Source organism: Hemiscyllium ocellatum, chromosome 9 (assembly GCF_020745735.1).
Source record: "Hemiscyllium ocellatum isolate sHemOce1 chromosome 9, sHemOce1.pat.X.cur, whole genome shotgun sequence".
In the NCBI taxonomy this organism is placed as follows: domain Eukaryota; kingdom Metazoa; phylum Chordata; class Chondrichthyes; order Orectolobiformes; family Hemiscylliidae; genus Hemiscyllium; species Hemiscyllium ocellatum.
In genome coordinates this window covers 115216579-115241542 of record NC_083409.1, presented here as the reverse complement: position 1 = coordinate 115241542, position 24964 = coordinate 115216579, and the positions used below count along the sequence as shown (strand labels likewise).

General features: G+C 52.7%; 1 protein-coding gene across 1 annotated transcript in view; it reads left to right on the top strand.

Annotated features, from left to right (window-relative positions):
* LOC132818575 (collagen alpha-1(XI) chain-like) overlaps positions 1–24964 on the top strand; it is a 153580-nt gene that overhangs the window by 46560 nt on the left and 82056 nt on the right. The window contains exon 5 of the mRNA XM_060829633.1: positions 7228–7356. Coding sequence (XP_060685616.1) covers positions 7228–7356 — 129 coding nt within the window. The remainder of the gene's footprint in view (positions 1–7227; positions 7357–24964) is intronic.

The following is a 24964-nucleotide window of genomic DNA, read 5'->3' as shown; positions in this document are numbered from 1 at the left end:
CACTGACACCTCAGTCACCTGCCCTGCCTTATTTCCCAAGAGTAGGCTGAGATTTGCACCTTCTCTGGTAGGTACACCCACATACTGAATCAGAAAATTGTCTTGTACGCACTTCAAAGGACTTTTATGAATCAGTGAAACATGATTTTTTATTAAAGTTCATTTGTGGAATGTGGGTGTCTTCAGCAATGTCAGTATTTATTACCCATCCCTAATTGCCCAGAGAGCAGTTAAGAGTCACCCACATTGCAGTGGGTCTGGAGTCACATGTTGGCCAGACCCAGGTAAGGGTGGCAGTTTCTTTCCCTGAAGGACATTAATGAACTCAATGGGTTTTTCCAGCAATCGACGGTGGTTTTATCATCAACATTAGTCTCTTAGTTCCAGATTTTTAATTGAATGCAAATTCCATCATCTGCAGGATTTGAACCTGGGTCCCGGGGTTGTTACCTTGGTCTCATTCCTGATGAAGGGCCTATGCCCGAAATGTCAATTCTCCTGCTCCTCAGTTGCTGCCTAACCGTCTGCTTTTCCAGCACCAGATTCTCGTCTCTGGATTAATAATCCAGTTGTAACGCCATGAGGCCATTGCCTTCCCTTTGATGAACCCATGCTGACACTCCCTGTTCCTCTCAGTGCCCAGCTACAATCACTTCAATGATTGATTCCAGCCTCTTCCCCATGACAGACATCAAGGGAACTGGCCTATAGCCTGCTGCCTCAACACAGCGGGGTCACGTTGCTGTGCTCACTCTGATGGGACCCAATGGAAAAGCTTTGAACTTTGCAAAATCCTGATTCACAATCCATGATCATGTGAGCAACAAGTTCAAGATGCCTCAACAGCAGTGCACCTCCAAAGAGCTGGGAATCTGGGGATCTGACAGATCCCATTGCCCAGATCCCCCCTGGCTCTGTATGTCTGATTGTTTCTGTCACCTTTTTCTGGCCTTGAACCTGTTTGAAGTGCGACTTGGATCCAAATTGTTTCAACTCTTCATTACAGATCGAAGATCTTCACCTTCCGTTTTTAAAACAGATCCCCCTACGCAGAGAGTGAGCCTTGGATTACCCAGAGATGGGGATAAGACCCTCAGAACTGTTTAAAACCATAAATTAATAGATATAGTTGACACGATGTGAACCTGCACAGGAAGATCCCAATGGATTTGAATTTATCACCTTAGCTGCTCATCCATAACTACCAGGTGATTGGAATCATTTAAAATCATTGCATTTCAGAGACAGCACCGTGGCTCGGCACTGAATTAGCGATGATCCAAAATCTAATGAGCACAGCTGGATATTTCAGTGTGTTTTAAGGGAAAGCTCTTTATGAAATGGTTCAGCGGACTGTATAATGAAGTCAATCCAGCAGCAGTTGATGGAAACTGGTAGCTGAAACACAACCCGCTGCACTGGAGAATTCCTGAAGTTGATTGGTGTTTAAGAAGCAAGTCTTTCTGGTCTTTCTGCCCAGCTGTGGCTGATGATGGGTTGGAGGTTGCTGTGTGAGGGACAGTGATGGAACAGTTTTGAAATGCAGTGATTATTTAGGCTGCCTGTTGTATTTGGCTCCCAGCAAGCAGTGATCAGTTTTCAGAGCTCAGCACACGTTTCTCTTATCCAACGTCCCAAGGCTCCGATGTTGTTGGAAGCTCTCCCAGTTTCTCAGTGCTCCTCAGCCAGTTTCATTCCAGCAATCAGAAACCTTCTCAAAAGTAAAATTGCACACATTCCCTCAATATGTCACTGTTGGATCTCACCGTGATAGCCTGAACTGGAAATGAAACTCTGTGTCCGAGAATACTCCGGCAGTTGCCAGCTGATCATTCACTAGAACTCACACATCACCGAACCATTACAGTGCGAAAAGAGGCCATTCAGCACACTGTACCCCGTGCTGGCTGTCTGAACAGTGGCATTGTCACGAGGGTATTAATCCAGAGACCCAGGTTATATCCCAGGGACCAGGGCTTGAATCAATTTGAATTTAATTCCAATTTTAAAAATCCGGAATTAAGAGTCTAGTTATGGCTATCAATCCATTGTTGATTGTTGGAAAACCCCATCTGGGTCACTAATGTCCTTTAAGGAAGGAACCTGCCACCCTTACCTGGTCTGGCCTACATGTGACTCCAGACCCACAGCAACGTGGGTGACTCTTAACTGCCCTCTGGGCAATTAGGGATGGGTAATAAATGCTAGCCTGGTCAGTGATACCCTCATCCTGTGAATGATTTTTTAAAGAAAGTAATCCTGAATTTTGTGTTGAAAGTGTGAGTTGACCAGGTGTCCCCTGCACCCTCGGGCAGTGCCCTCCAGACTGACCACTCACTGCAGAAAATCGCTTTCTTCTTCATCACCTTTACTTCTTTTGTGAATTTAAATCTGAATCTCTTGGTCTGGATCCTGTGATAATGGGAGCAGTTTCCCCTGATCCTATTGGCCTGATCTTATTGAGGAAGGAATGTTCTTTAGAATGGCCCGTTATTTGTAGCTAAATGAAGATTCAGTGTGGCACAATCTGTAACCTGACAGCCTGGCATAAACCCCACTCAACCATCACCATCACACCAGGGCATCAACCCGGGTTCAATGGAGAGTGCAGGAGGGCATGCCAGGAGCAGCACCAGGCAGACCTGAAGATGAGGTGAAGCCACCACACAGGACTACTTCCAAACAGCATAAACAGCCAGTGATAGACAGAGCTAAGCAATCCCACAACCAATGGATCAGATCTAAGCTCTACAGTCCTGCCACATCCAGTGGTGAATGGTGATGGACAATTAAACAGCTCCCTGGAGGAAACTCCACAAATCTCCCCATCCCCAATGACAGAGGAGCCCAGCACATCAGGGCAAAAGATAAGTCTCTAGCTTTCATAGCAATCTTCAGCCAGGAGTACCTTGCAGCTGGTCCACCTCAGCCTCCTCCAGTGGTCCCCAATATCACAGGTACCAGGCTCCAGCCAATCCGATTCCCTCCGTGTGAATCAAGAAACAGTTGGAGACACTGGATGCTGCAAAGGCTGTGGGCCCTGACAACACCCTGGCGATAGTACTGGAGACGTGTGCTCCCGAACCTGCCGCTCCCCGAGCCAAGCTGTGCCAGTGCAGTTACAACACTGGAAAATCGTCCCGATATCTGCTGAACACAAAAAACAGGACAAATCATAGCTTCTTGATGGGAAAATCATGCCTGACAAATTTACTGGAGTTCTTTGTTGAGGCAATAAACCGGGTTGATAAAGGGGAGGCAGTTGATGTAATATATTTGAGTTTTCAGAAGATGTTTGATAAGGTGCCACATATTAGGCTGCTTAATAAGGGAAGAGTCCATGATGATGGATGTGATGTAGGAACATGGATTGAAGATAGATACCAGAGAGTTGGGATAAAGACGATATGCTCTCAGACTGGCAACGTGTAACTAGTGGAGTGCCACAGGGATTGGTGCTGGGGCCATGTGTGCTATTAGTAACATTTATTGATAGTAAGGAAAGTGAGTGTACTTTGTGGATGTGACAAGAATGGTTAAGAAGGCAAGTGGTGACGATGAGACAGCATCTGCAGAGAGGTAGAGCAAGTGGGTAAAAACCCAGCAGCTCATTGAATCACAGAGTGAGAATCAGAGAGTTTTTCTGATGAAGAAGGAGACCATTCAACCCATTGGACAGAGTCTGTCACCAGCTGTCAATCTCCTGCCTTTTCCTCCTTTCCCTGCACCCCATTATTATCCCCTCTTGAACCTCCACCACATTCCTGGGCAGTGCATCCTGAACATCTCACTGAGTGAAAGGTTTTATCTCACATTACCTTTGCTTTGTTTGTGTTTTAAATCTGTGCCCCTCCTGTTCTTGTTTGTCTTGTGAATGGGAACAACCCAGCCCGCTCATGATTTTGAAAACCTCCATCAAATCTCCCCTCAATTTTATTGTTTCTGGGGAACAGTCCCAACGTCTTCACTCACCCCTCATCACTGACGTTTCTCATCGTACGAAACATTCCTCTCAACTGCGTACGCACTTTCTCCAATGAGTTCCCATAACTGGTCTAACAAATGTCTTGTACAAGTTCAAGATCACCTTCCTGTTCTTGTATTCTGCGTCCCTATTAATGAAGCTGAGGACGGTGTGTGCTTTATTAGCTCCTCTCTTTCTCCATGATCTGTGCACATAAACCCCCAGCTCTCTCTGCTTCTGCCACACCTTCTCTAGAATTATACCCCTTGTTTTATTTTGTCTTTCAATAATCTTCTGACCAAAGTGCATCACTGTTAGTAATCTAATCTAATCTAAAAAGAAAACCTCACATTTCTTTGCATTGAACTGCATCTTCCCCCTATCCACCCACTCCACCAAATTGTCAATGGTCCTTTGGAGTCCCACACTGTCCCCCTCACAGTTTTCAATTTTTCCAAGTTTAATACCATCTGGAATCTTTGACATTATCCTCTGCACACGAAGATCGAGACTATTAACAACAACAAAAGCAGAAATTGCTGGGAAAGATCAGCAGATCTGGGAGCAGCCGTGGTGAGAATGCAGCTCATCAACAGATATCAGATGGAATATAACACAGGGGAATGTGAGCTGATGCACATTGTCCCGAAGAATCGAGGAGGAGGATAGGATTTAAATGGAGAAAGGCTGTGGAGAGCTGCCGAACAGAGGGATTTGGGTGTCCATCCAGGTTTAGCTGGTAACAGGGAAGGCAAATGGAATCTTGGCCTTTCCTTCCAGATGAGTGGAATATGAAAGTAGGGAGGAATTATTAAAACTATACAAGACACCAGTCAGACTCCAATTGGAATACTGTGAACAGTCTTGGCCTCCTTATCTAAGAATAAATATATTGACATAAAAGGCAGCCCAGAGAGGGTTCTCTGGGATGGTACAGATCTGGAGTGACTGCCAGATGAGGAGTGGTTGAGTAAATTGGATCTGTTCTTGTTAGAATTCAGAAGAATGAGAAATGGCCTGTTAAAACATGCAAGATTCTTAGAGGACTTGACAGGGAGATGCAAAAAGGCTGTTTCTCCTTGTGTGAGTCGAGAACCAGACTGCACAATCTCAGAATAAGGGGTCATTCATCTAAGATAGAGATAAGGAGGAATTTCTTCTTTCCTAGGGGAGGGAATCTGTGGAATTATTTATCACAGAAGACTGTTGATGTTGGATCATTAAGTACATCCAAGGCTGAGAGAGTCAGATTTTTAATCAGGAAGGGAATCCGTGGTTGTTGGGAAAGCTGGGAAAGTGTAGTTGAGGCTGATTAAAGCAGCCATGATCGCAGTGAATAGCAGTGCAGAGCCAGGGGGAGAAATGGCCTACGCTGCTGCTATGATGATGGTCTGATTAACCCATCCAGTAGTTTTCTTGGTATTGATTGTGTGCATGACAATGTCATACCTTTACTCTTTGTATTTCACTTTCACTTTGAGTTAAGTGTATTTATTTGGCTAGAAGCAGGGTCGGTGATTTTCACTGGGCCTAGGCCCTGGTTTGGCTGTACACAGTGGAGCTGGTTCAGTAACAAATTTGTTTCCAGCAGCAACTTATTCCAACAGCTTTTGGAAATTCAACCGAACAGTTGCATGTCCTGAAATGTTGAAATTTGTAGTCCACGAGTGACTAAGCAGCTGACTATTTTGGAGAATGAGTGGTTGAAATGTGCTTCCAGTCTGCCGTTGAATGGTTGATGTGCTGCAGATCGGCCTTGATGGGCCAGACGCGACCAAGTGTGAAATCTGTTCACTGTCAAAGTGAGGGATTGGGATCGTTGACTTGCTGCTATCACTCAGCGATCACAGCGAGCGTGGAAAGGGTTTCCCAGCAGAAACCTCATCCCACTACATCTCTGACTCTGTTTTCAATCACAGGCTCCATAGCTCGGCACAGAGAGGGAGTGAGAGTCTGTAACCGTGACAGGGAAGGCACGAGCGAGAGGAATATAAGGCAACACGCACCCATATCACAGCTTTCAATTGGCACCAATCTCGGGAGCAGCTAATCATACCACAAAGAGGCTTTACTGAGGGAGTGCCGCACTGTCAGAGGGTCAGTGCTGAGGGAGTGCCGCACTGTCAGAGGTCAGTACTGAGGGAGTGCTGCACTGTCGGAGGGTCAGTACTTAGGGAGTGCTGCACTGTCAGAGGGTCAGTGCTGAGGGAGTGCTGCACTGTCAGAGGGTCAGTACTTAGGGAGTGCTGCACTGTCGGAGGGTCAGTACTGAGGGAGTGCTGCACTGTCAGAGGGTCAGTACTTAGGGAGTGCCACACTGTCAGAGGGTCAGTACTGAGGGAGTGCTGCACTGTCAGAGGTCAGTACTGAGGGAGTGCTGCACTGTCGGAGGGTCAGTGCTGAGGGAGTGCTGCACTGTCGGAGGGTCAGTGCTGAGGGAGTGCCGCACTGTCGGAGGGTCAGTACTGAGGGAATGCTGCACTGTCAGAGGGTCAGTGCTGAGGGAGTGCTGCACTGTCAGAGGGTCAGTGCTGAGGGAGTGCCACACTGTCAGAGGGACAGTACTGAGGGAGTGCCGCACTGTCAGAGGGTCAGTACTTAGGGAGTGCCACACTGTCAGAGGGTCAGTACTGAGGGAGTGCTGCACTGTCAGAGGGTCAGTGCTGAGGGAGTGCTGCACTATCAGAGGGTCAGTGCTGAGGGAGTGCTGCATTGTCAGAGGGTCAGTGCTGAGGGAGTGTCGCACTGTCAGAGGGTCAGTGCTGAGGGAGTGCTGCACTGTCAGAGGGTCAGTGCTGAGGGAGTGCTGCACTGTCAGAGGGTCAGTGCTGAGGGAGTGCCGCACTGTCAGAGGGTCAGTGCTGAGGGAGTGCTGCACTGTCAGAGGGTCAGTGCTGAGGGAGTACTGCACTGTCAGAGTGCTAATTTCAGATGAGTGACTGAATGTTCTGCCTATTGTGTTCCTGGTGAGTGTTCCCATTGTCTGTGTTTTGAGGAGGTTGAAGATAGTTTTCCCCCAAAGGTCCTGCTCAGTGTTGGACCCCCACCTGTTCACATAAACCGGTAATCCAGTCACTGTCATGTCCTGGGATCTTGCTGCATCAAAGTTGGCTGCTTTGATATTATGTGGAAGGGCTTTGTTTTGAAGTTGTGATTGGTGTTTAATGAATGCTGCCCCCCTCTCCATCTGTGGGAGAATGACCAAGTGTTTCACGCAGCTCCGTGTGTTGTGATGTTCCGATGGGATGTTGTTTCTGTTTCAGGGGGATATCCAGCAGCTGTTGATTGTCCCGGATCCACGTGCTGCCTACGATTACTGTGACTATTACAGTCCTGACTGTAACAACCCACTTCCCAGCCTCCCCCAAGCTCAGGAACCAGAGAGAAACCAGGTCAGTTCCTACCTCAGTGTTGGTTGGTAACCCCTCTCAGCCCTGTGCTGTGGGCAGGGCAGTTGACCCAGTCTGAACGAGGGTTAGTCTGGATGTGACTGTTCTTTCCTGATGTGGGCCAATAACCCGTGTGGTTGTTAGATGGTCTGGTTTACGGTGCTGGGATGACAGATAAGATGCTGCTACTTATTGGAATGTTATTTGGACTAATGTCGCCTGAGAAAGTTCTCTGTCTTTTATCCTTTCTGTCTACATCTTTATCCGTCTCTCCCCTTTTCTCACTGTCTTTCTCTCTGTCTGTCTGTCTGCCACTCCATCTTCCCACCTTCGCTTGTCTCTTCCTCCCTCTGTCTCTCGTTTGCTGTATAGCTTTCCTTGTCTCTCTCTTTCTGTCTATCCATCTCTCTTTCCTGACTGCCACTCTCTGATTGTCCTGAAATGCAGTCTCATTGTAAACGGGACAGAAGGCTGCTGCCTTGCACTCAGTGCTGATCGGCAGCGGAAATCTCATCGACAAATCCCCACGAAACTCACAAATGTCCAGAAAATGCAACAAATTGCATGTCATAAAAATGATGTTTAACTGTGTTCCCACAAGGAAACTACTGAAAAGCTGCTGTGTCTGTGCTGTGTTCCTGCCATGTCTGTGCTGTGTTCCTGCTGTGTGTGTGCTGTGTTCCTGCTGTGTGTGTGCTGTGTTCCTGCTGTGTCTGTGCTGTGTTCCTGCTGTGTCCCTGCTGTGTCTGTGCTGTGTTCCTGCTATGTCTGTGCTCTGTTCCTGCTGTGTGTGTGCTGTGTTCCTGCTGTGTCTGTGCTTTGTTCCTGCTGTGTCCCTGCTGTGTCTGTGCTGTGTCCCTGCTGTGTCTGTGCTGTGTTCCAGCCGTGTCTGTGCTGTGTCCCTGGGGTGTCTGTGCTGTGTCCCTGCTGTGTCTGTGCTGTGTTCCTGCCGTGTCCGTGCTGTATCTGTGCTGTGTTCCTGCTGTGTCTGTGCTGTGTTCCTGCTGTGTCTGTGCTGTGTCCCTCCCGTGTCTGTACTGTGTTCCTGCTGTGTCTGTGCTGTGTCTGTGCTGTGTTCCTGCCGTGTCTGTGCTGTGTGTGTGCTGTGTTCCTGCTGTGTCTGTGCTGTGTTCCTGCCGTGTGTGTGCTGTGTTCCTGCTGTGTCTGTGCTGTGTTCCTGCTGTGTCTGTGCTGTGTTCCTGCTGTGTCTCTGCTGTGTTCCTGCCGTGTGTTTGCTGTGTCCCTGCTGTGTCTGTGCTGTGTTCCTGCTGTGTCTGTGCTGTGTCCCTGCTGTGTCTGTGCTGTGTTCCTGCCGTGTCCGTGCTGTGTCTGTGCTGTGTTCCTGCTGTGTCTGTGCTGTGTTCCTGCTGTGTCTGTGCTGTGTCCCTCCCGTGTCTGTACTGTGTCCCTCCCGTGTCTGTACTGTGTTCCTGCTGTGTCTGTGCTGTGTCTGTGCTGTGTTCCTGCCGTGTCTGTGCTGTGTTCCTGCCGTGTCTGTGCTGTGTTCCTGCTGTGTCAGTGCTGTGTTCTTGCTGTGTCTGTGCTGTGTCCCTGCTGTGTCTGTTTTGTGTTCCTGCTGTGTCTGTGCTGTGTTCCTGCTGTGTCTGTGCTGTGTTCCTGCAGTGTCTGTGCTGTGTTCCTGCCGTGTCTCTGCTGTGTTCCTGCCGTGTCTGTGCTGTGTTCCTGCCGTGTCTGTGCTGTGTTCCTTCGGTGTCTGTGCTGTGTCCGTGCCGTGTCTGTGCTGTGTTCCTGCCGTGTCTGTGCTGTGTTCCTGCCGTGTCTGTGGTGTGTTCCTGCCGTGTCTGTGCTGTGTTCCTGCTGTGTCTGTGCTGTGTTCCTGCTGTGTGTGTGGTGTGTTCCTGCTGTGTGTGGTGTGTTCCTGCTGTGTCTGTGCTGTGTTCCTGCTGTGTGTGTGGTGCGTTCCTGCTGTGTCTGTGGTGTGTTCCTGCTGTGTCTGTGATGTGTTCCTGCCGTGTCTGTGCTGTGTTCCTGCTGTGTCTGTGCTGTGTTCCTGCTGTGTGTGTGGTGTGTTCCTGCTGTGTGTGGTGTGTTCCTGCTGTGTGTGGTGTGTTCCTGCTGTGTCTGTGCTGTGTTCCTGCTGTGTGTGTGGTGCGTTCCTGCTGTGTGTGTGGTGTGTTCCTGCCGTGTCTGTGCTGTGTTGCTGCCATGTCTGTGCTGTGTTCCTGCCGTGTGTGTGCTGTGTTCCTGCTTTGTGTGTGCTGTGTCCCTGCTGTGCCTGTGTGGGGTCCTGCTGTGCCTGTGTGGGGTCCTGCTGTGCCTGTGCTGTGTTCCTGCCGTGTCCATGCTGTGTTCCTGCCGTGTCCGTGCTGTGTTCCTGCCGTGTCCGTGCTGTGTTCCAGCCGTGTCCGTGCTGTGTTCCTGCCGTGCCTGTGCTGTGTTCCTGCCGTGCCTGTGCTGTGTTCCTGCTGTGCCTGTGCTGTGTTCCTGCTGTGTCTGTGCTGTGTTCCTGCTGTGTCTGTGCTGTGTTCCTGCTGTGTCTCTGCTGTGTCTGTCCTGTGCTCCTGTTGTGCCAGTGCTGTGTTCTAGCTTTGTGTCTGTGCTCTGCTCCTGCTGTGTGTCTGCTGTGTTCCTGCTGTGTGTTTACTGTGTTTCTGCTGTGTTTGTGCTGTGTTCCTGCTGTGTCTGTGCTCTGTTCCTGCTGTGTCTGTGCTGTGTTCCTTCCGTGTCTGTGCTGTGTTCCTGCTGTGTGTGCTGTGTTCCTGCTGTGTCTGTGCTGTGTTTCTGCTGTGTCTGTGCTGTGTTCCAGCTGTGTCTGTGCTGTGTTCCTGATGTTTCTGTGCTGTGTTCCTGCTGTTTCTGTCCTGTGTTCCTGCTGGGTCTGTGCTGTGTTCCTGCTGGGTCTGTGCTGTGTTACTGCTGTGTCGGTGCTGTGATCCTGCTGTGTCTGTGCTGTGTTCCTTCCGTGTCTGTGCTGTGTTCCTGCTGTGTATGTGCTGTGTTCCTGCCGTGTCTGTGCTGTGTTCCTGCTGTGTGTGTGCTGTGTTCCTGCTGTGTGTGTGCTGTGTTCCTGCTGTGTCTGTGCTGTGTTCCTGCTGTGTGTGTGCTGTGTTCCTGCTGTGTCAGTGCTGTATTCTTGCTGTGTCCCTGCTGTGTGTCTGCTGTGTTCCTGCTGTGTCTGTGCTGTGTTCCTGATGTTTCTGTGCTGTGTTCCTGCTGTGTCTGTGCTGTGTTCCTGCTGTTTCTGTGCTGTATTCCTGCTGTGTTCCTGATGTTTCTGTGCTGTGTCCCTGCTGTGTCTGTGCTGTGTTCCTGCTGTGTCTATACTGTGTTCCTGCTGTGTCTGTGCTGTGTTCCTGCTGTGTCTGTGCTGTGTTCCTGCTGTGTCTCTGTTGTGTTCCTGCCGTGTCTGTGCTGTGTCCCTGCTGTGTCTCTGTTGTGTTCCTGCTGTGTCTGTGCTGTGTTCCTTCCGTGTCTGTGCTGTGTTCCTGCTTTGTGTGTGCTGTGTGTCTGCTGTGTGTGTGCTGTATTCCTGCCGTGTCGGTGCTGTGTCTGTGCTGTGTTCCTGCTGTGTCTGTGCTGTGTTCCTGCTGTGTCTCTGTTGTGTTCCTGCCGTGTCTGTGCTGTGTCCCTGCTGTGTCTCTGTTGTGTTCCTGCTGTGTCTGTGCTGTGTCCCTCCCGTGTCTGTGCTGTGTTCCTGCTTTGTGTGTGCTGTGTGTCTGCTGTGTGTGTGCTGTATTCCTGCCGTGTCGGTGCTGTGTCTGTGCTGTGTCCCTGCTGTGTCTATGCTGTGTTCCTGCCGTATCTGTGCTGTGTTCCTGCCGTGTCTGGGCTGTGTTCCGGCCGTGTCTGTGGTGTGTTGCTGCTGTGTGTGTGCTGTGTTCCTGCCATGTCTGTGCTGTGTTCCTGCTGTGTGTGTGCTGTGTCCCTGCTGTGTGTGTGCTGTGTTCCTGCTGTGTCTGTGCTGTGTCCCTGCTGTGTCTGTGCTGTGTTCCTGCTGTGTGTGTGCTGTGTCCCTGCTGTGTCTGTGCTGTGTCCCTGCTGAGCCTGTGCTGTGTTCCTGCTGTGTCTGTGCTGTGTTCCTGCTGTGTCTGTGCTCTGTTCCTGCTGTGTCTGTGCTGTGTTCCTTCCGTGTCTGTGCTGTGTTCCTGCTGTGTGTGTGCTGTGTTCCTGCTGTGTGTGTGCTGTCTTCCTGCTGTGTCTGCGCTGTCTTCCTGCTGTGTCTGTGTTGTGTTCCTGCTGTGTGTTTACTGTGTTCCTGCTGTGTGTTTACTGTGTTCCTGCTGTGTGTGTGCTGTGTTCCTGCTGTGTGTTTACTGTGTTCCTGCTGTGTCTATGCTGTGTTCCTGCCGTGTGTGTTCTGTGTTCCTGCTGTGTGTGTGCTGTGTTCCTGTTTTGTGTGTGCTGTGTTCCTGCTGTGTCCCTGCTGTGTCTGTGCTGTGTTCCTGTCGTGTCTGTGCTGTGTTCCTGCCATGTCTGTGCAGTCTTCCTGCCGTGTCTGTGCTCTATTCCTGCTGTGTCTGTGCTGTGTTCCTGCTGTGTCTGTGCTGTGGTCCTGCTGTGTGTGTGCTGTATTCCTGCTGTGTGTTTACTGTGTTCCTGCTGTGTGTTTACTGTGTTCCTGCTGTGTGTGTGCTGTGTTCCTGCTGTGTGTTTACTGTGTTCCTGCTGTGTCTATGCTGTGTTCCTGCCGTGTGTGTTCTGTGTTCCTGCTGTGTGTGTGCTCTGTTCCTGTTTTGTGTGTGCTGTGTTCCTGCTGTGTCCCTGCTGTGTCTGTGCTGTGTTCCTGTCGTGTCTGTGCTGTCTTCCTGCCGTGTCTCTGCTGTGTTCCAGCCGTGTCTGTGCTGTGTCCCTGCTGTGTCTGTGCTGTGTTCCTGCTGTGTCTGTGCTGTGTTCCTGCTGTGTGTGTGCTGTATTCCTGCAGTGTGTGTGCTGTGTCCCTGCTGTGTCTGTGCTGTGTCCCTGCTGTGTCTGTGCTGTGTTCCTGTCGTGTCTGTGCTGTGTCTCTAATGTGTCTGTGCTGTGTTCCTGATGTGTCTGTGCTGTGTTCCTGCTGTGTCCCTCCCGTGTCTGTGCTGTGTTCCTGCAGTGTCTGTGCTGTGTCCCTCCCGTGTCTGTGCTGTGTTCCTGCTTTGTGTGTGCTGTGTGTCTGCTGTGTGTGTGCTGTATTCCTGCCGTGTCGGTGCTGTGTCAGTGCTGTGTCCCTGCTGTGTCTGTGCTGTGTTCCTGCTGTATCTGTGCTGTGTTCCTGCCGTGTCTGGGCTGTGTTCCGGCCGTGTCTGTGGTGTGTTGCTGCTGTGTTCCTGCTGTGTCCCTCCCGTGTCTGTGCTGTGTTCCTGCTGTGTGTGTGCTGTGTTCCTGCTGTGTGTGTGCTGTGTTCCTGCTGTGTCTGTGCTGTGTTCCTGCCGTGTCTGTGCTGTGTTCCTGCTGTGTGTGTGCTGTGTCCCTGCAGTTTGTGTGCTGTGTCCCTGCTGTGTCTGTGCTGTGTTCCTGCCGTGTCTGTGCTGTGTTCCTGCTGTGTGTGTGCTGTGTCCCTGCAGTGTCTGTGCTGTGTTCCTGCCGTGTCTGTGCTGTGTTCCTGCTGTGTCTGTGCTGTGTTCCTGCTGTGTCTCTGCTGTGTTCCTGCTGTGTGTGTGCTGTGTTCCTGCTGTGTCTGTGCTGTGTCCCTGCTGTGTCTGTGCTGTGTCCCTGCTGTGTCTGTGCTGTGTTCCTGTCGTGTCTGTGCTGTGTTCCTGCCGTGTCTGTGCTGTGTTCCTGCCGTGTCTGTGCTGTGTTCCTGCCGTGTCTGTGCTGTCTTCCTGCCGTGTCTCTGCTGTGTTCCAACCGTGTCTGTGCTGTGTCCCTGCTGTGTCTGTGCTGTGTTCCTGCTGTGTCTGTGCTGTGTTCCTGCTGTGTGTGTGCTGTATTCCTGCTGTGTGTGTGCTGTGTCCCTGCTGTGTCTGTGCTGTGTCCCTGCTGTGCCTGTGCTGTGTTCCTGTCGTGTCTGTGCTGTGTCCCTAATGTGTCTGTGCTGTGTTCCTGATGTGTCTGTGCTGTGTTCCTGCTGTGTCCCTCCCGTGTCTGTGCTGTGTTCCTGCTTTGTGTGTGCTGTGTGTCTGCTGTGTGTGTGCTGTATTCCTGCCGTGTCGGTGCTGTGTCTGTGCTGTGTCCCTGCTGTGTCTATGCTGTGTTCCTGCCGTATCTGTGCTGTGTTCCTGCCGTGTCTGGGCTGTGTTCCGGCCGTGTCTGTGGTGTGTTGCTGCTGTGTGTGTGCTGTGTTCCTGCCATGTCTGTGCTGTGTTCCTGCTGTGTGTGTGCTGTGTCCCTGCTGTGTGTGTGCTGTGTTCCTGCTGTGTCTGGGCTGTGTCCCTGCTGTGTCTGTGCTGTGTTCCTGCTGTGTGTGTGCTGTGTCCCTGCTGTGTCTGTGCTGTGTCCCTGCTGAGCCTGTGCTGTGTTCCTCCTGAGTCTGTGCTGTGTTCCTGCTGTGTCTGTGCTCTGTTCCTGCTGTGTCTGTGCTGTGTTCCTGCCGTGTCTGTGCTGTGTTCCTGCTGTGTCTGTGCTGTGTTCCTGCCGTGTCTGTGGAGTGCTCCTGCTGTGTGTGTGCTGTGTTCCTGCTGTGTCTGCTGTGTTCCTGCCATGTCTGTGCTGTGTTTCTGCCGTGTCTGTGCTGTGTTCCTGCCGTGACTGTGCTGTGTCCCTGCTGTGTCTGTGCTGTTTTCCTGCTGTGTCTGTACTGTGTTCCTGCTGTGTGTGTGCTGTCTTCCTGCCGTGTCTGTGCTGTGTTCCTGCCGTGACTGTGCTGTGTCCCTGCTGTGTCTGCACTGTCTTCCTGCTGTGTCTGTGCTGTGTTCCTGCTGTGTGTTTACTGTGTTCCTGCTGTGTGTGTGCTGTGTTCCTGCTGTGTCTATGCTGTGTTCCTGCCGTGTGTGTGCTGTGTTCCTGCTGTGTGTGTGCTGTGTTCCTGCTGTGTCTGTGCTGTGTCCCTGCTGTGTCTGTGCTGTGTTCCTGTCGTGTCTGTGCTGTGTTCCTGTCGTGTCTGTGCTGTGTTCCTGCCGTGTCTGTGCTGTGTTCCTGCCGTGTCTGTGCTGTCTTCCTGCCGTGTCTCTGCTGTGTTCCAGCCGTGTCTGTGCTGTGTCCCTGCTGTGTCTGTGCTGTGTTCCTGCTGTGTCTGTGCTGTGTTCCTGCTGTGTGTGTGCTGTATTCCTGCTGTGTGTGTGCTGTGTCCCTGCTGTGTCTGTGCTGTGTCCCTGCTGTGCCTGTGCTGTGTTCCTGTCGTGTCTGTGCTGTGTCCCTAATGTGTCTGTGCTGTGTTCCTGATGTGTCTGTGCTGTGTTCCTGCTGTGTCCCTCCCGTGTCTGTGCTGTGTTCCTGCTTTGTGTGTGCTGTGTGTCTGCCGTGTGTGTGCTGTATTCCTGCCGTGTCGGTGCTGTGTCTGTGCTGTGTCCCTGCTGTGTCTATGCTGTGTTCCTGCTGTATCTGTGCTGTGTTCCTGCCGTGTCTGGGCTGTGTTCCGGCCGTGTCTGTGGTGTGTTGCTGCTGTGTGTGTGCTGTGTTCCTGCTGTGTGTGTGCTGTGTTCCTGCTGTGTCTGTGCTGTGTTCCTGCTGTGTGTGTGCTGTGTTCCTGATGTGTCTGTGCTGTGTTCCTGCTGTGTGTGTGCTGTGTTCCTGCTGTGTCTGTGCTGTGTTCCTGCTGTGTCTGTGCTGTGTTCCTGCTGTGTCTGTGCTATGTTCCTGATGTTTCTGTGCTGTGTTCCTGCTGTGTCTGTGCTGTGTTCCTGCTGTGTGTGTGCAGTGTTCCTGCTGTGTCTGTGCTGTGTTCCTGCCGTGTCTGTGCTGTGTTCCTGCTGTGTCTGTGCTGTGTTCCTGCCGTGTCTGTGGAGTGCTCCTGCTGTGTGTGTGCTGTGTTCCTGCTGTGTCTGCTGTGTTCCTGCCATGTCTGTGCTGTGTTTCTGCCGTGTCTGTGCTGTGTTCCTGCTGTGACTGTGCTGTGTCCCTGCTGTGTCTGTGCTGTTTTCCTGCTGTGTCTGTACTGTGTTCCTGCTGTGTGTGTGCTGTCTTCCTGCCGTGTCTGTGCTGTGTTCCTGCCGTGACTGTGCTGTGTCCCTGCTGTGTCTGCACTGTCTTCCTGCTGTGTCTGTGCTGTGTTCCTGCTGTGTGTTTTCTGTGTTCCTGCTGTGTGTTTACTGTGTTCCTGCTGTGTGTGTGCTGTGTCCCTGCTGTGTCTGTGCTGTGTCCCTGCTGTGCCTGTGCTGTGTTCCTGTCGTGTCTGTGCTGTGTCCCTAATGTGTCTGTGCTGTGTTCCTGATGTGTCTGTGCTGTGTTCCTGCTGTGTCCCTCCCGTGTCTGTGCTGTGTTCCTGCTTTGTGTGTGCTGTGTGTCTGCCGTGTGTGTGCTGTATTCCTGCCGTGTCGGTGCTGTGTCTGTGCTGTGTCCCTGCTGTGTCTATGCTGTGTTCCTGCTGTATCTGTGCTGTGTTCCTGCCATGTCTGGGCTGTGTTCCGGCCGTGTCTGTGGTGTGTTGCTGCTGTGTGTGTGCTGTGTTCCTGCCATGTCTGTGCTGTGTTCCTGCTGTGTGTGTGCTGTGTCCCTGCTGTGTGTGTGCTGTGTTCCTGCTGTGTCTGGGCTGTGTCCCTGCTGTGTCTGTGCTGTGTTCCTGCTGTGTGTGTGCTGTGTCCCTGCTGTGTCTGTGCTGTGTCCCTGCTGAGCCTGTGCTGTGTTCCTCCTGAGTCTGTGCTGTGTTCCTGCTGTGTCTGTGCTCTGTTCCTGCTGTGTCTGTGCTGTGTTCCTTCCGTGTCTGTGCTGTGTTCCTGCTGTGTGTGCTGTGTTCCTGCTGTGTCTGTGCTGTGTTTCTGCTGTGTCTGTGCTGTGTTCCAGCTGTGTCTGTGCTGTGTTCCTGATGTTTCTGTGCTGTGTTCCTGCTGTTTCTGTCCTGTGTTCCTGCTGGGTCTGTGCTGTGTTCCTGCTGGGTCTGTGCTGTGTTACTGCTGTGTCTGTGCTGTGTTCCTGCTGTGTATGTGCTGTGTTCCTGCCGTGTCTGTGCTGTGTTCCTGCTGTGTGTGTGCTGTGTTCCTGCTGTGTGTGTGCTGTGTTCCTGCTGTGTCTGTGCTGTGTTCCTGCTGTGTGTGTGCTGTGTTCCTGCTGTGTCAGTGCTGTATTCTTGCTGTGTCCCTGCTGTGTGTCTGCTGTGTTCCTGCTGTGTCTGTGCTGTGTTCCTGATGTTTCTGTGCTGTGTTCCTGCTGTGTCTGTGCTGTGTTCCTGCTGTTTCTGTGCTGTATTCCTGCTGTGTTCCTGATGTTTCTGTGCTGTGTCCCTGCTGTGTCTGTGCTGTGTTCCTGCTGTGTCTATACTGTGTTCCTGCTGTGTCTGTGCTGTGTTCCTGCTGTGTCTCTGTTGTGTTCCTGCCGTGTCTGTGCTGTGTCCCTGCTGTGTCTCTGTTGTGTTCCTGCTGTGTCTGTGCTGTGTTCCTTCCGTGTCTGTGCTGTGTTCCTGCTTTGTGTGTGCTGTGTGTCTGCTGTGTGTGTGCTGTATTCCTGCCGTGTCGGTGCTGTGTCTGTGCTGTGTTCCTGCTGTGTCTGTGCTGTGTTCCTGCTGTGTCTCTGTTGTGTTCCTGCCGTGTCTGTGCTGTGTCCCTGCTGTGTCTCTGTTGTGTTCCTGCTGTGTCTGTGCTGTGTCCCTCCCGTGTCTGTGCTGTGTTCCTGCTTTGTGTGTGCTGTGTGTCTGCTGTGTGTGTGCTGTATTCCTGCCGTGTCGGTGCTGTGTCTGTGCTGTGTCCCTGCTGTGTCTATGCTGTGTTCCTGCCGTATCTGTGCTGTGTTCCTGCCGTGTCTGGGCTGTGTTCCGGCCGTGTCTGTGGTGTGTTGCTGCTGTGTGTGTGCTGTGTTCCTGCTGTGTGTGTGCTGTGTTCCTGCTGTGTGTGTGCTGTGTCCCTGCTGTGTGTGTGCTGTGTTCCTGCTGTGTCTGGGCTGTGTCCCTGCTGTGTCTGTGCTGTGTTCCTGCTGTGTGTGTGCTGTGTCCCTGCTGTGTCTGTGCTGTGTCCCTGCTGAGCCTGTGCTGTGTTCCTCCTGAGTCTGTGCTGTGTTCCTGCTGTGTCTGTGCTCTGTTCCTGCTGTGTCTGTGCTGTGTTCCTTCCGTGTCTGTGCTGTGTTCCTGCTGTGTGTGTGCTGTGTTCCTGCTGTGTGTGTGCTGTCTTCCTGCTGTGTCTGCGCTGTCTTCCTGCTGTGTCTGTGTTGTGTTCCTGCTGTGTGTTTACTGTGTTCCTGCTGTGTGTTTACTGTGTTCCTGCTGTGTGTGTGCTGTGTTCCTGCTGTGTGTTTACTGTGTTCCTGCTGTGTCTATGCTGTGTTCCTGCCGTGTGTGTTCTGTGTTCCTGCTGTGTGTGTGCTGTGTTCCTGTTTTGTGTGTGCTGTGTTCCTGCTGTGTCCCTGCTGTGTCTGTGCTGTGTTCCTGTCGTGTCTGTGCTGTGTTCCTGCCATGTCTGTGCAGTCTTCCTGCCGTGTCTGTGCTCTATTCCTGCTGTGTCTGTGCTGTGTTCCTGCTGTGTCTGTGCTGTGTTCCTGCTGTGTGTGTGCTGTGTTCCTGCTGTGTGTTTACTGTGTTCCTGCTGTGTGTTTACTGTGTTCCTGCTGTGTGTGTGCTGTGTTCCTGCTGTGTGTTTACTGTGTTCCTGCTGTGTCTATGCTGTGTTCCTGCCGTGTGTGTTCTGTGTTCCTGCTGTGTGTGTGCTCTGTTCCTGTTTTGTGTGTGCTGTGTTCCTGCTGTGTCCCTGCTGTGTCTGTGCTGTGTTCCTGTCGTGTCTGTGCTGTCTTCCTGCCGTGTCTCTGCTGTGTTCCAGCCGTGTCTGTGCTGTGTCCCTGCTGTGTCTGTGCTGTGTTCCTGCTGTGTCTGTGCTGTGTTCCTGCTGTGTGTGTGCTGTGTTCCTGCAGTGTGTGTGCTGTGTCCCTGCTGTGTCTGTGCTGTGTCCCTGCTGTGTCTGTGCTGTGTTCCTGTCGTGTCTGTGCTGTGTCTCTAATGTGTCTGTGCTGTGTTCCTGATGTGTCTGTGCTGTGTTCCTGCTGTGTCCCTCCCGTGTCTGTGCTGTGTTCCTGCAGTGTCTGTGCTGTGTCCCTCCCGTGCCTGTGCTGTGTTCCTGCTTTGTGTGTGCTGTGTGTCTGCTGTGTGTGTGCTGTATTCCTGCCGTGTCGGTGCTGTGTCAGTGCTGTGTCCCTGCTGTGTCTATGCTGTGTTCCTGCTGTATCTGTGCTGTGTTCCTGCCGTGTCTGGGCTGTGTTCCGGCCGTGTCTGTGGTGTGTTGCTGCTGTGTTCCTGCTGTGTCCCTCCCGTGTCTGTGCTGTGTTCCTGCTGTGTGTGTGCTGTGTTCCTGCTGTGTGTGTGCTGTGTTCCTGCTGTGTCTGTGCTGTGTTCCTGCCGTGTCTGTGCTGTGTTCCTGCTGTGTGTGTGCTGTGTCCCTGCAGTTTGTGTGCTGTGTCCCTGCTGTGTCTGTGCTGTGTTCCTGCCGTGTCTGTGCTGTGTTCCTGCTGTGTGTGTGCTGTGTCCCTGCAGTGTCTGTGCTGTGTTCCTGCCGTGTCTGTGCTGTGTTCCTGCTGTGTCTGTGCTGTGTTCCTGCTGTGTCTCTGCTGTGTTCCTGCTGTGTGTGTGCTGTGTTCCTGCTGTGTCTGTGCTGTGTTCCTGCTGTGTCTGTGCTGTGTCCCTGCTGTGTCTGTGCTGTGTTCCTGTCGTGTCTGTGCTGTGTTCCTGTCGTGTCTGTGCTGTGTTCCTGCCGTGTCTGTGCTGTGTTCCTGCCGTGTCTGTGCTGTCTTCCTGCCGTGTCTCTGCTGTGTTCCAACCGTGTCTGTGCTGTGTCCCTGCTGTGTCTGTGCTGTGTTCCTGCTGTGTCTGTGCTGTGTTCCTGCTGTGTGTGTGCTGTATTCCTGCTGTGTGTGTGCTGTGTCCCTGCTGTGTCTGTGCTGTGTCCCTGCTGTGCCTGTGCTGTGTTCCTGTCGTGTCTGTGCTGTGTCCCTAATGTGTCTGTGCTGTGTTCCTGATGTGTCTGTGCTGTGTTCCTGCTGTGTCCCTCCCGTGTCTGTGCTGTGTTCCTGCTTTGTGTGTGCTGTGTGTCTGCTGTGTGTGTGCTGTATTCCTGCCGTGTCGGTGCTGTGTCTGTGCTGTGTCCCTGCTGTGTCTATGCTGTGTTCCTGCCGTATCTGTGCTGTGTTCCTGCCGTGTCTGGGCTGTGTTCCGGCCGTGTCTGTGGTGTGTTGCTGCTGTGTGTGTGCTGTGTTCCTGCCATGTCTGTGCTGTGTTCCTGCTGTGTCTGGGCTGTGTCCCTGCTGTGTCTGTGCTGTGTTCCTGCTGTGTGTGTGCTGTGTCCCTGCTGTGTCTGTGCTGTGTCCCTGCTGAGCCTGTGCTGTGTTCTTCCTGAGTCTGTGCTGTGTTCCTGCTGTGTCTGTGCTCTGTTCCTGCTGTGTCTGTGCTGTGTTCCTGCCGTGTCTGTGCTGTGTTCCTGCTGTGTCTGTGCTGTGTTCCTGCCGTGTCTGTGGAGTGCTCCTGCTGTGTGTGTGCTGTGTTCCTGCTGTGTCTGCTGTGTTCCTGCCATGTCTGTGCTGTGTTTCTGCCGTGTCTGTGCTGTGTTCCTGCCGTGACTGTGCTGTGTCCCTGCTGTGTCTGTGCTGTTTTCCTGCTGTGTCTGTACTGTGTTCCTGCTGTGTGTGTGCTGTCTTCCTGCCGTGTCTGTGCTGTGTTCCTGCCGTGACTGTGCTGTGTCCCTGCTGTGTCTGCACTGTCTTCCTGCTGTGTCTGTGCTGTGTTCCTGCTGTGTGTTTACTGTGTTCCTGCTGTGTGTGTGCTGTGTTCCTGCTGTGTGTTTACTGTGTTCCTGCTGTGTCTATGCTGTGTTCCTGCCGTGTGTGTGCTGTGTTCCTGCTGTGTGTGTGCTGTGTTCCTGCTGTGTCTGTGCTGTGTCCCTGCTGTGTCTGTGCTGTGTTCCTGTCGTGTCTGTGCTGTGTTCCTGTCGTGTCTGTGCTGTGTTCCTGCCGTGTCTGTGCTGTGTTCCTGCCGTGTCTGTGCTGTCTTCCTGCCGTGTCTCTGCTGTGTTCCAGCCGTGTCTGTGCTGTGTCCCTGCTGTGTCTGTGCTGTGTTCCTGCTGTGTCTGTGCTGTGTTCCTGCTGTGTGTGTGCTGTATTCCTGCTGTGTGTGTGCTGTGTCCCTGCTGTGTCTGTGTTGTGTCCCTGCTGTGCCTGTGCTGTGTTCCTGTCGTGTCTGTGCTGTGTCCCTAATGTGTCTGTGCTGTGTTCCTGATGTGTCTGTGCTGTGTTCCTGCTGTGTCCCTCCCGTGTCTGTGCTGTGTTCCTGCTTTGTGTGTGCTGTGTGTCTGCCGTGTGTGTGCTGTATTCCTGCCGTGTCGGTGCTGTGTCTGTGCTGTGTCCCTGCTGTGTCTATGCTGTGTTCCTGCTGTATCTGTGCTGTGTTCCTGCCGTGTCTGGGCTGTGTTCCGGCCGTGTCTGTGGTGTGTTGCTGCTGTGTGTGTGCTGTGTTCCTGCTGTGTGTGTGCTGTGTTCCTGCTGTGTCTGTGCTGTGTTCCTGCTGTGTCTGTGCTATGTTCCTGATGTTTCTGTGCTGTGTTCCTGCTGTGTCTGTGCTGTGTTCCTGCTGTGTGTGTGCAGTGTTCCTGCTGTGTCTGTGCTGTGTTCCTGCCGTGTCTGTGCTGTGTTCCTGCTGTGTCTGTGCTGTGTTCCTGCCGTGTCTGTGGAGTGCTCCTGCTGTGTGTGTGCTGTGTTCCTGCTGTGTCTGCTGTGTTCCTGCCATGTCTGTGCTGTGTTTCTGCCGTGTCTGTGCTGTGTTCCTGCTGTGACTGTGCTGTGTCCCTGCTGTGTCTGTGCTGTTTTCCTGCTGTGTCTGTACTGTGTTCCTGCTGTGTGTGTGCTGTCTTCCTGCCGTGTCTGTGCTGTGTTCCTGCCGTGACTGTGCTGTGTCCCTGCTGTGTCTGCACTGTCTTCCTGCTGTGTCTGTGCTGTGTTCCTGCTGTGTGTTTTCTGTGTTCCTGCTGTGTGTTTACTGTGTTCCTGCTGTGTGTGTGCTGTGTTCCTGCTGTGTGTTTACTGTGTTCCTGCTGTGTCTATGCTGTGTTCCTGCCGTGTGTGTGCTGTGTTCCTGCTGTGTGTGTGCTGTGTTCCTGCTGTGTCTGTGCTGTGTCCCTGCTGTGTCTGTGCTGTGTTCCTGTCGTGTCTGTGCTGTGTTCCTGTCGTGTCTGTGCTGTGTTCCTGCCGTGTCTGTGCTGTGTTCCTGCCGTGTCTGTGCTGTCTTCCTGCCGTGTCTCTGCTGTGTTCCAGCCGTGTCTGTGCTGTGTCCCTGCTGTGTCTGTGCTGTGTTCCTGCTGTGTCTGTGCTGTGTTCCTGCTGTGTCTGTGCTGTGTTCCTGCTGTGTGTGTGCTGTATTCCTGCTGTGTGTGTGCTGTGTCCCTGCTGTGTCTGTGCTGTGTCCCTGCTGTGCCTGTGCTGTGTTCCTGTCGTGTCTGTGCTGTGTCCCTAATGTGTCTGTGCTGTGTTCCTGATGTGTCTGTGCTGTGTTCCTGCTGTGTCCCTCCCGTGTCTGTGCTGTGTTCCTGCTTTGTGTGTGCTGTGTGTCTGCCGTGTGTGTGCTGTATTCCTGCCGTGTCGGTGCTGTGTCTGTGCTGTGTCCCTGCTGTGTCTATGCTGTGTTCCTGCTGTATCTGTGCTGTGTTCCTGCCGTGTCTGGGCTGTGTTCCGGCCGTGTCTGTGGTGTGTTGCTGCTGTGTGTGTGCTGTGTTCCTGCCATGTCTGTGCTGTGTTCCTGCTGTGTGTGTGCTGTGTCCCTGCTGTGTGTGTGCTGTGTTCCTGCTGTGTCTGGGCTGTGTCCCTGCTGTGTCTGTGCTGTGTTCCTGCTGTGTGTGTGCTGTGTCCCTGCTGTGTCTGTGCTGTGTCCCTGCTGAGCCTGTGCTGTGTTCCTCCTGAGTCTGTGCTCTGTTCCTGCTGTGTCTGTGCTGTGTCCCTGCTGTGTCTGTGCTGTGTTCCTGCTGTGTCTGTGCTCTGTTCCTGCTGTGTCTGTGCTGTGTTCCTTCCGTGTCTGTGCTGTGTTCCTGCTGTGTGTGCTGTGTTCCTGCTGTGTCTGTGCTGTGTTTCTGCTGTGTCTGTGCTGTGTTCCAGCTGTGTCTGTGCTGTGTTCCTGATGTTTCTGTGCTGTGTTCCTGCTGTTTCTGTCCTGTGTTCCTGCTGGGTCTGTGCTGTGTTCCTGCTGGGTCTGTGCTGTGTTACTGCTGTGTCGGTGCTGTGATCCTGCTGTGTCTGTGCTGTGTTCCTTCCGTGTCTGTGCTGTGTTCCTGCTGTGTATGTGCTGTGTTCCTGCCGTGTCTGTGCTGTGTTCCTGCTGTGTGTGTGCTGTGTTCCTGCTGTGTGTGTGCTGTGTTCCTGCTGTGTCTGTGCTGTGTTCCTGCTGTGTGTGTGCTGTGTTCCTGCTGTGTCAGTGCTGTATTCTTGCTGTGTCCCTGCTGTGTGTCTGCTGTGTTCCTGCTGTGTCTGTGCTGTGTTCCTGATGTTTCTGTGCTGTGTTCCTGCTGTGTCTGTGCTGTGTTCCTGCTGTTTCTGTGCTGTATTCCTGCTGTGTTCCTGATGTTTCTGTGCTGTGTCCCTGCTGTGTCTGTGCTGTGTTCCTGCTGTGTCTATACTGTGTTCCTGCTGTGTCTGTGCTGTGTTCCTGCTGTGTCTGTGCTGTGTTCCTGCTGTGTCTCTGTTGTGTTCCTGCCGTGTCTGTGCTGTGTCCCTGCTGTGTCTCTGTTGTGTTCCTGCTGTGTCTGTGCTGTGTTCCTTCCGTGTCTGTGCTGTGTTCCTGCTTTGTGTGTGCTGTGTGTCTGCTGTGTGTGTGCTGTATTCCTGCCGTGTCGGTGCTGTGTCTGTGCTGTGTTCCTGCTGTGTCTGTGCTGTGTTCCTGCTGTGTCTGTGCTGTGTTCCTGCCGTGTCTGTGCTGTGTCCCTGCTGTGTCTGTGCTGTGTTCCTGCTGTGTCTGTGCTGTGTCCCTCCCGTGTCTGTGCTGTGTTCCTGCTTTGTGTGTGCTGTGTGTCTGCTGTGTGTGTGCTGTATTCCTGCCGTGTCGGTGCTGTGTCTGTGCTGTGTCCCTGCTGTGTCTATGCTGTGTTCCTGCTGTATCTGTGCTGTGTTCCTGCCGTGTCTGGGCTGTGTTCCGGCCGTGTCTGTGGTGTGTTGCTGCTGTGTGTGTGCTGTGTTCCTGCCATGTCTGTGCTGTGTTCCTGCTGTGTGTGTGCTGTGTCCCTGCTGTGTGTGTGCTGTGTTCCTGCTGTGTCTGGGCTGTGTCCCTGCTGTGTCTGTGCTGTGTTCCTGCTGTGTGTGTGCTGTGTCCCTGCTGTGTCTGTGCTGTGTCCCTGCTGAGCCTGTGCTGTGTTCCTGCTGTGTCTGTGCTGTGTTCCTGCTGTGTCTGTGCTCTGTTCCTGCTGTGTCTGTGCTGTGTTCCTTCCGTGTCTGTGCTGTGTTCCTGCTGTGTGTGTGCTGTGTTCCTGCTGTGTGTGTGCTGTCTTCCTGCTGTGTCTGCGCTGTCTTCCTGCTGTGTCTGTGTTGTGTTCCTGCTGTGTGTTTACTGTGTTCCTGCTGTGTGTTTACTGTGTTCCTGCTGTGTGTGTGCTGTGTTCCTGCTGTGTGTTTACTGTGTTCCTGCTGTGTCTATGCTGTGTTCCTGCCGTGTGTGTTCTGTGTTCCTGCTGTGTGTGTGCTGTGTTCCTGTTTTGTGTGTGCTGTGTTCCTGCTGTGTCCCTGCTGTGTCTGTGCTGTGTTCCTGTCGTGTCTGTGCTGTGTTCCTGCCATGTCTGTGCAGTCTTCCTGCCGTGTCTGTGCTCTATTCCTGCTGTGTCTGTGCTGTGTTCCTGCTGTGTCTGTGCTGTGTTCCTGCTGTGTGTGTGCTGTGTTCCTGCTGTGTGTTTACTGTGTTCCTGCTGTGTGTTTACTGTGTTCCTGCTGTGTGTGTGCTGTGTTCCTGCTGTGTGTTTACTGTGTTCCTGCTGTGTCTATGCTGTGTTCCTGCCGTGTGTGTTCTGTGTTCCTGCTGTGTGTGTGCTCTGTTCCTGTTTTGTGTGTGCTGTGTTCCTGCTGTGTCCCTGCTGTGTCTGTGCTGTGTTCCTGTCGTGTCTGTGCTGTCTTCCTGCTGTGTCTGTGCTGTGTTCCAGCCGTGTCTGTGCTGTGTCCCTGCTGTGTCTGTGCTGTGTTCCTGCTGTGTCTGTGCTGTGTTCCTGCTGTGTGTGTGCTGTGTTCCTGCAGTGTGTGTGCTGTGTTCCTGCTGTGTCTGTGCTGTGTCCCTGCTGTGTCTGTGCTGTGTTCCTGTCGTGTCTGTGCTGTGTCTCTAATGTGTCTGTGCTGTGTTCCTGATGTGTCTGTGCTGTGTTCCTGCTGTGTCCCTCCCGTGTCTGTGCTGTGTTCCTGCAGTGTCTGTGCTGTGTCCCTCCCGTGTCTGTGCTGTGTTCCTGCTTTGTGTGTGCTGTGTGTCTGCTGTGTGTGTGCTGTATTCCTGCCGTGTCGGTGCTGTGTCAGTGCTGTGTCCCTGCTGTGTCTATGCTGTGTTCCTGCTGTATCTGTGCTGTGTTCCTGCCGTGTCTGGGCTGTGTTCCGGCCGTGTCTGTGGTGTGTTGCTGCTGTGTTCCTGCTGTGTCCCTCCCGTGTCTGTGCTGTGTTCCTGCTGTGT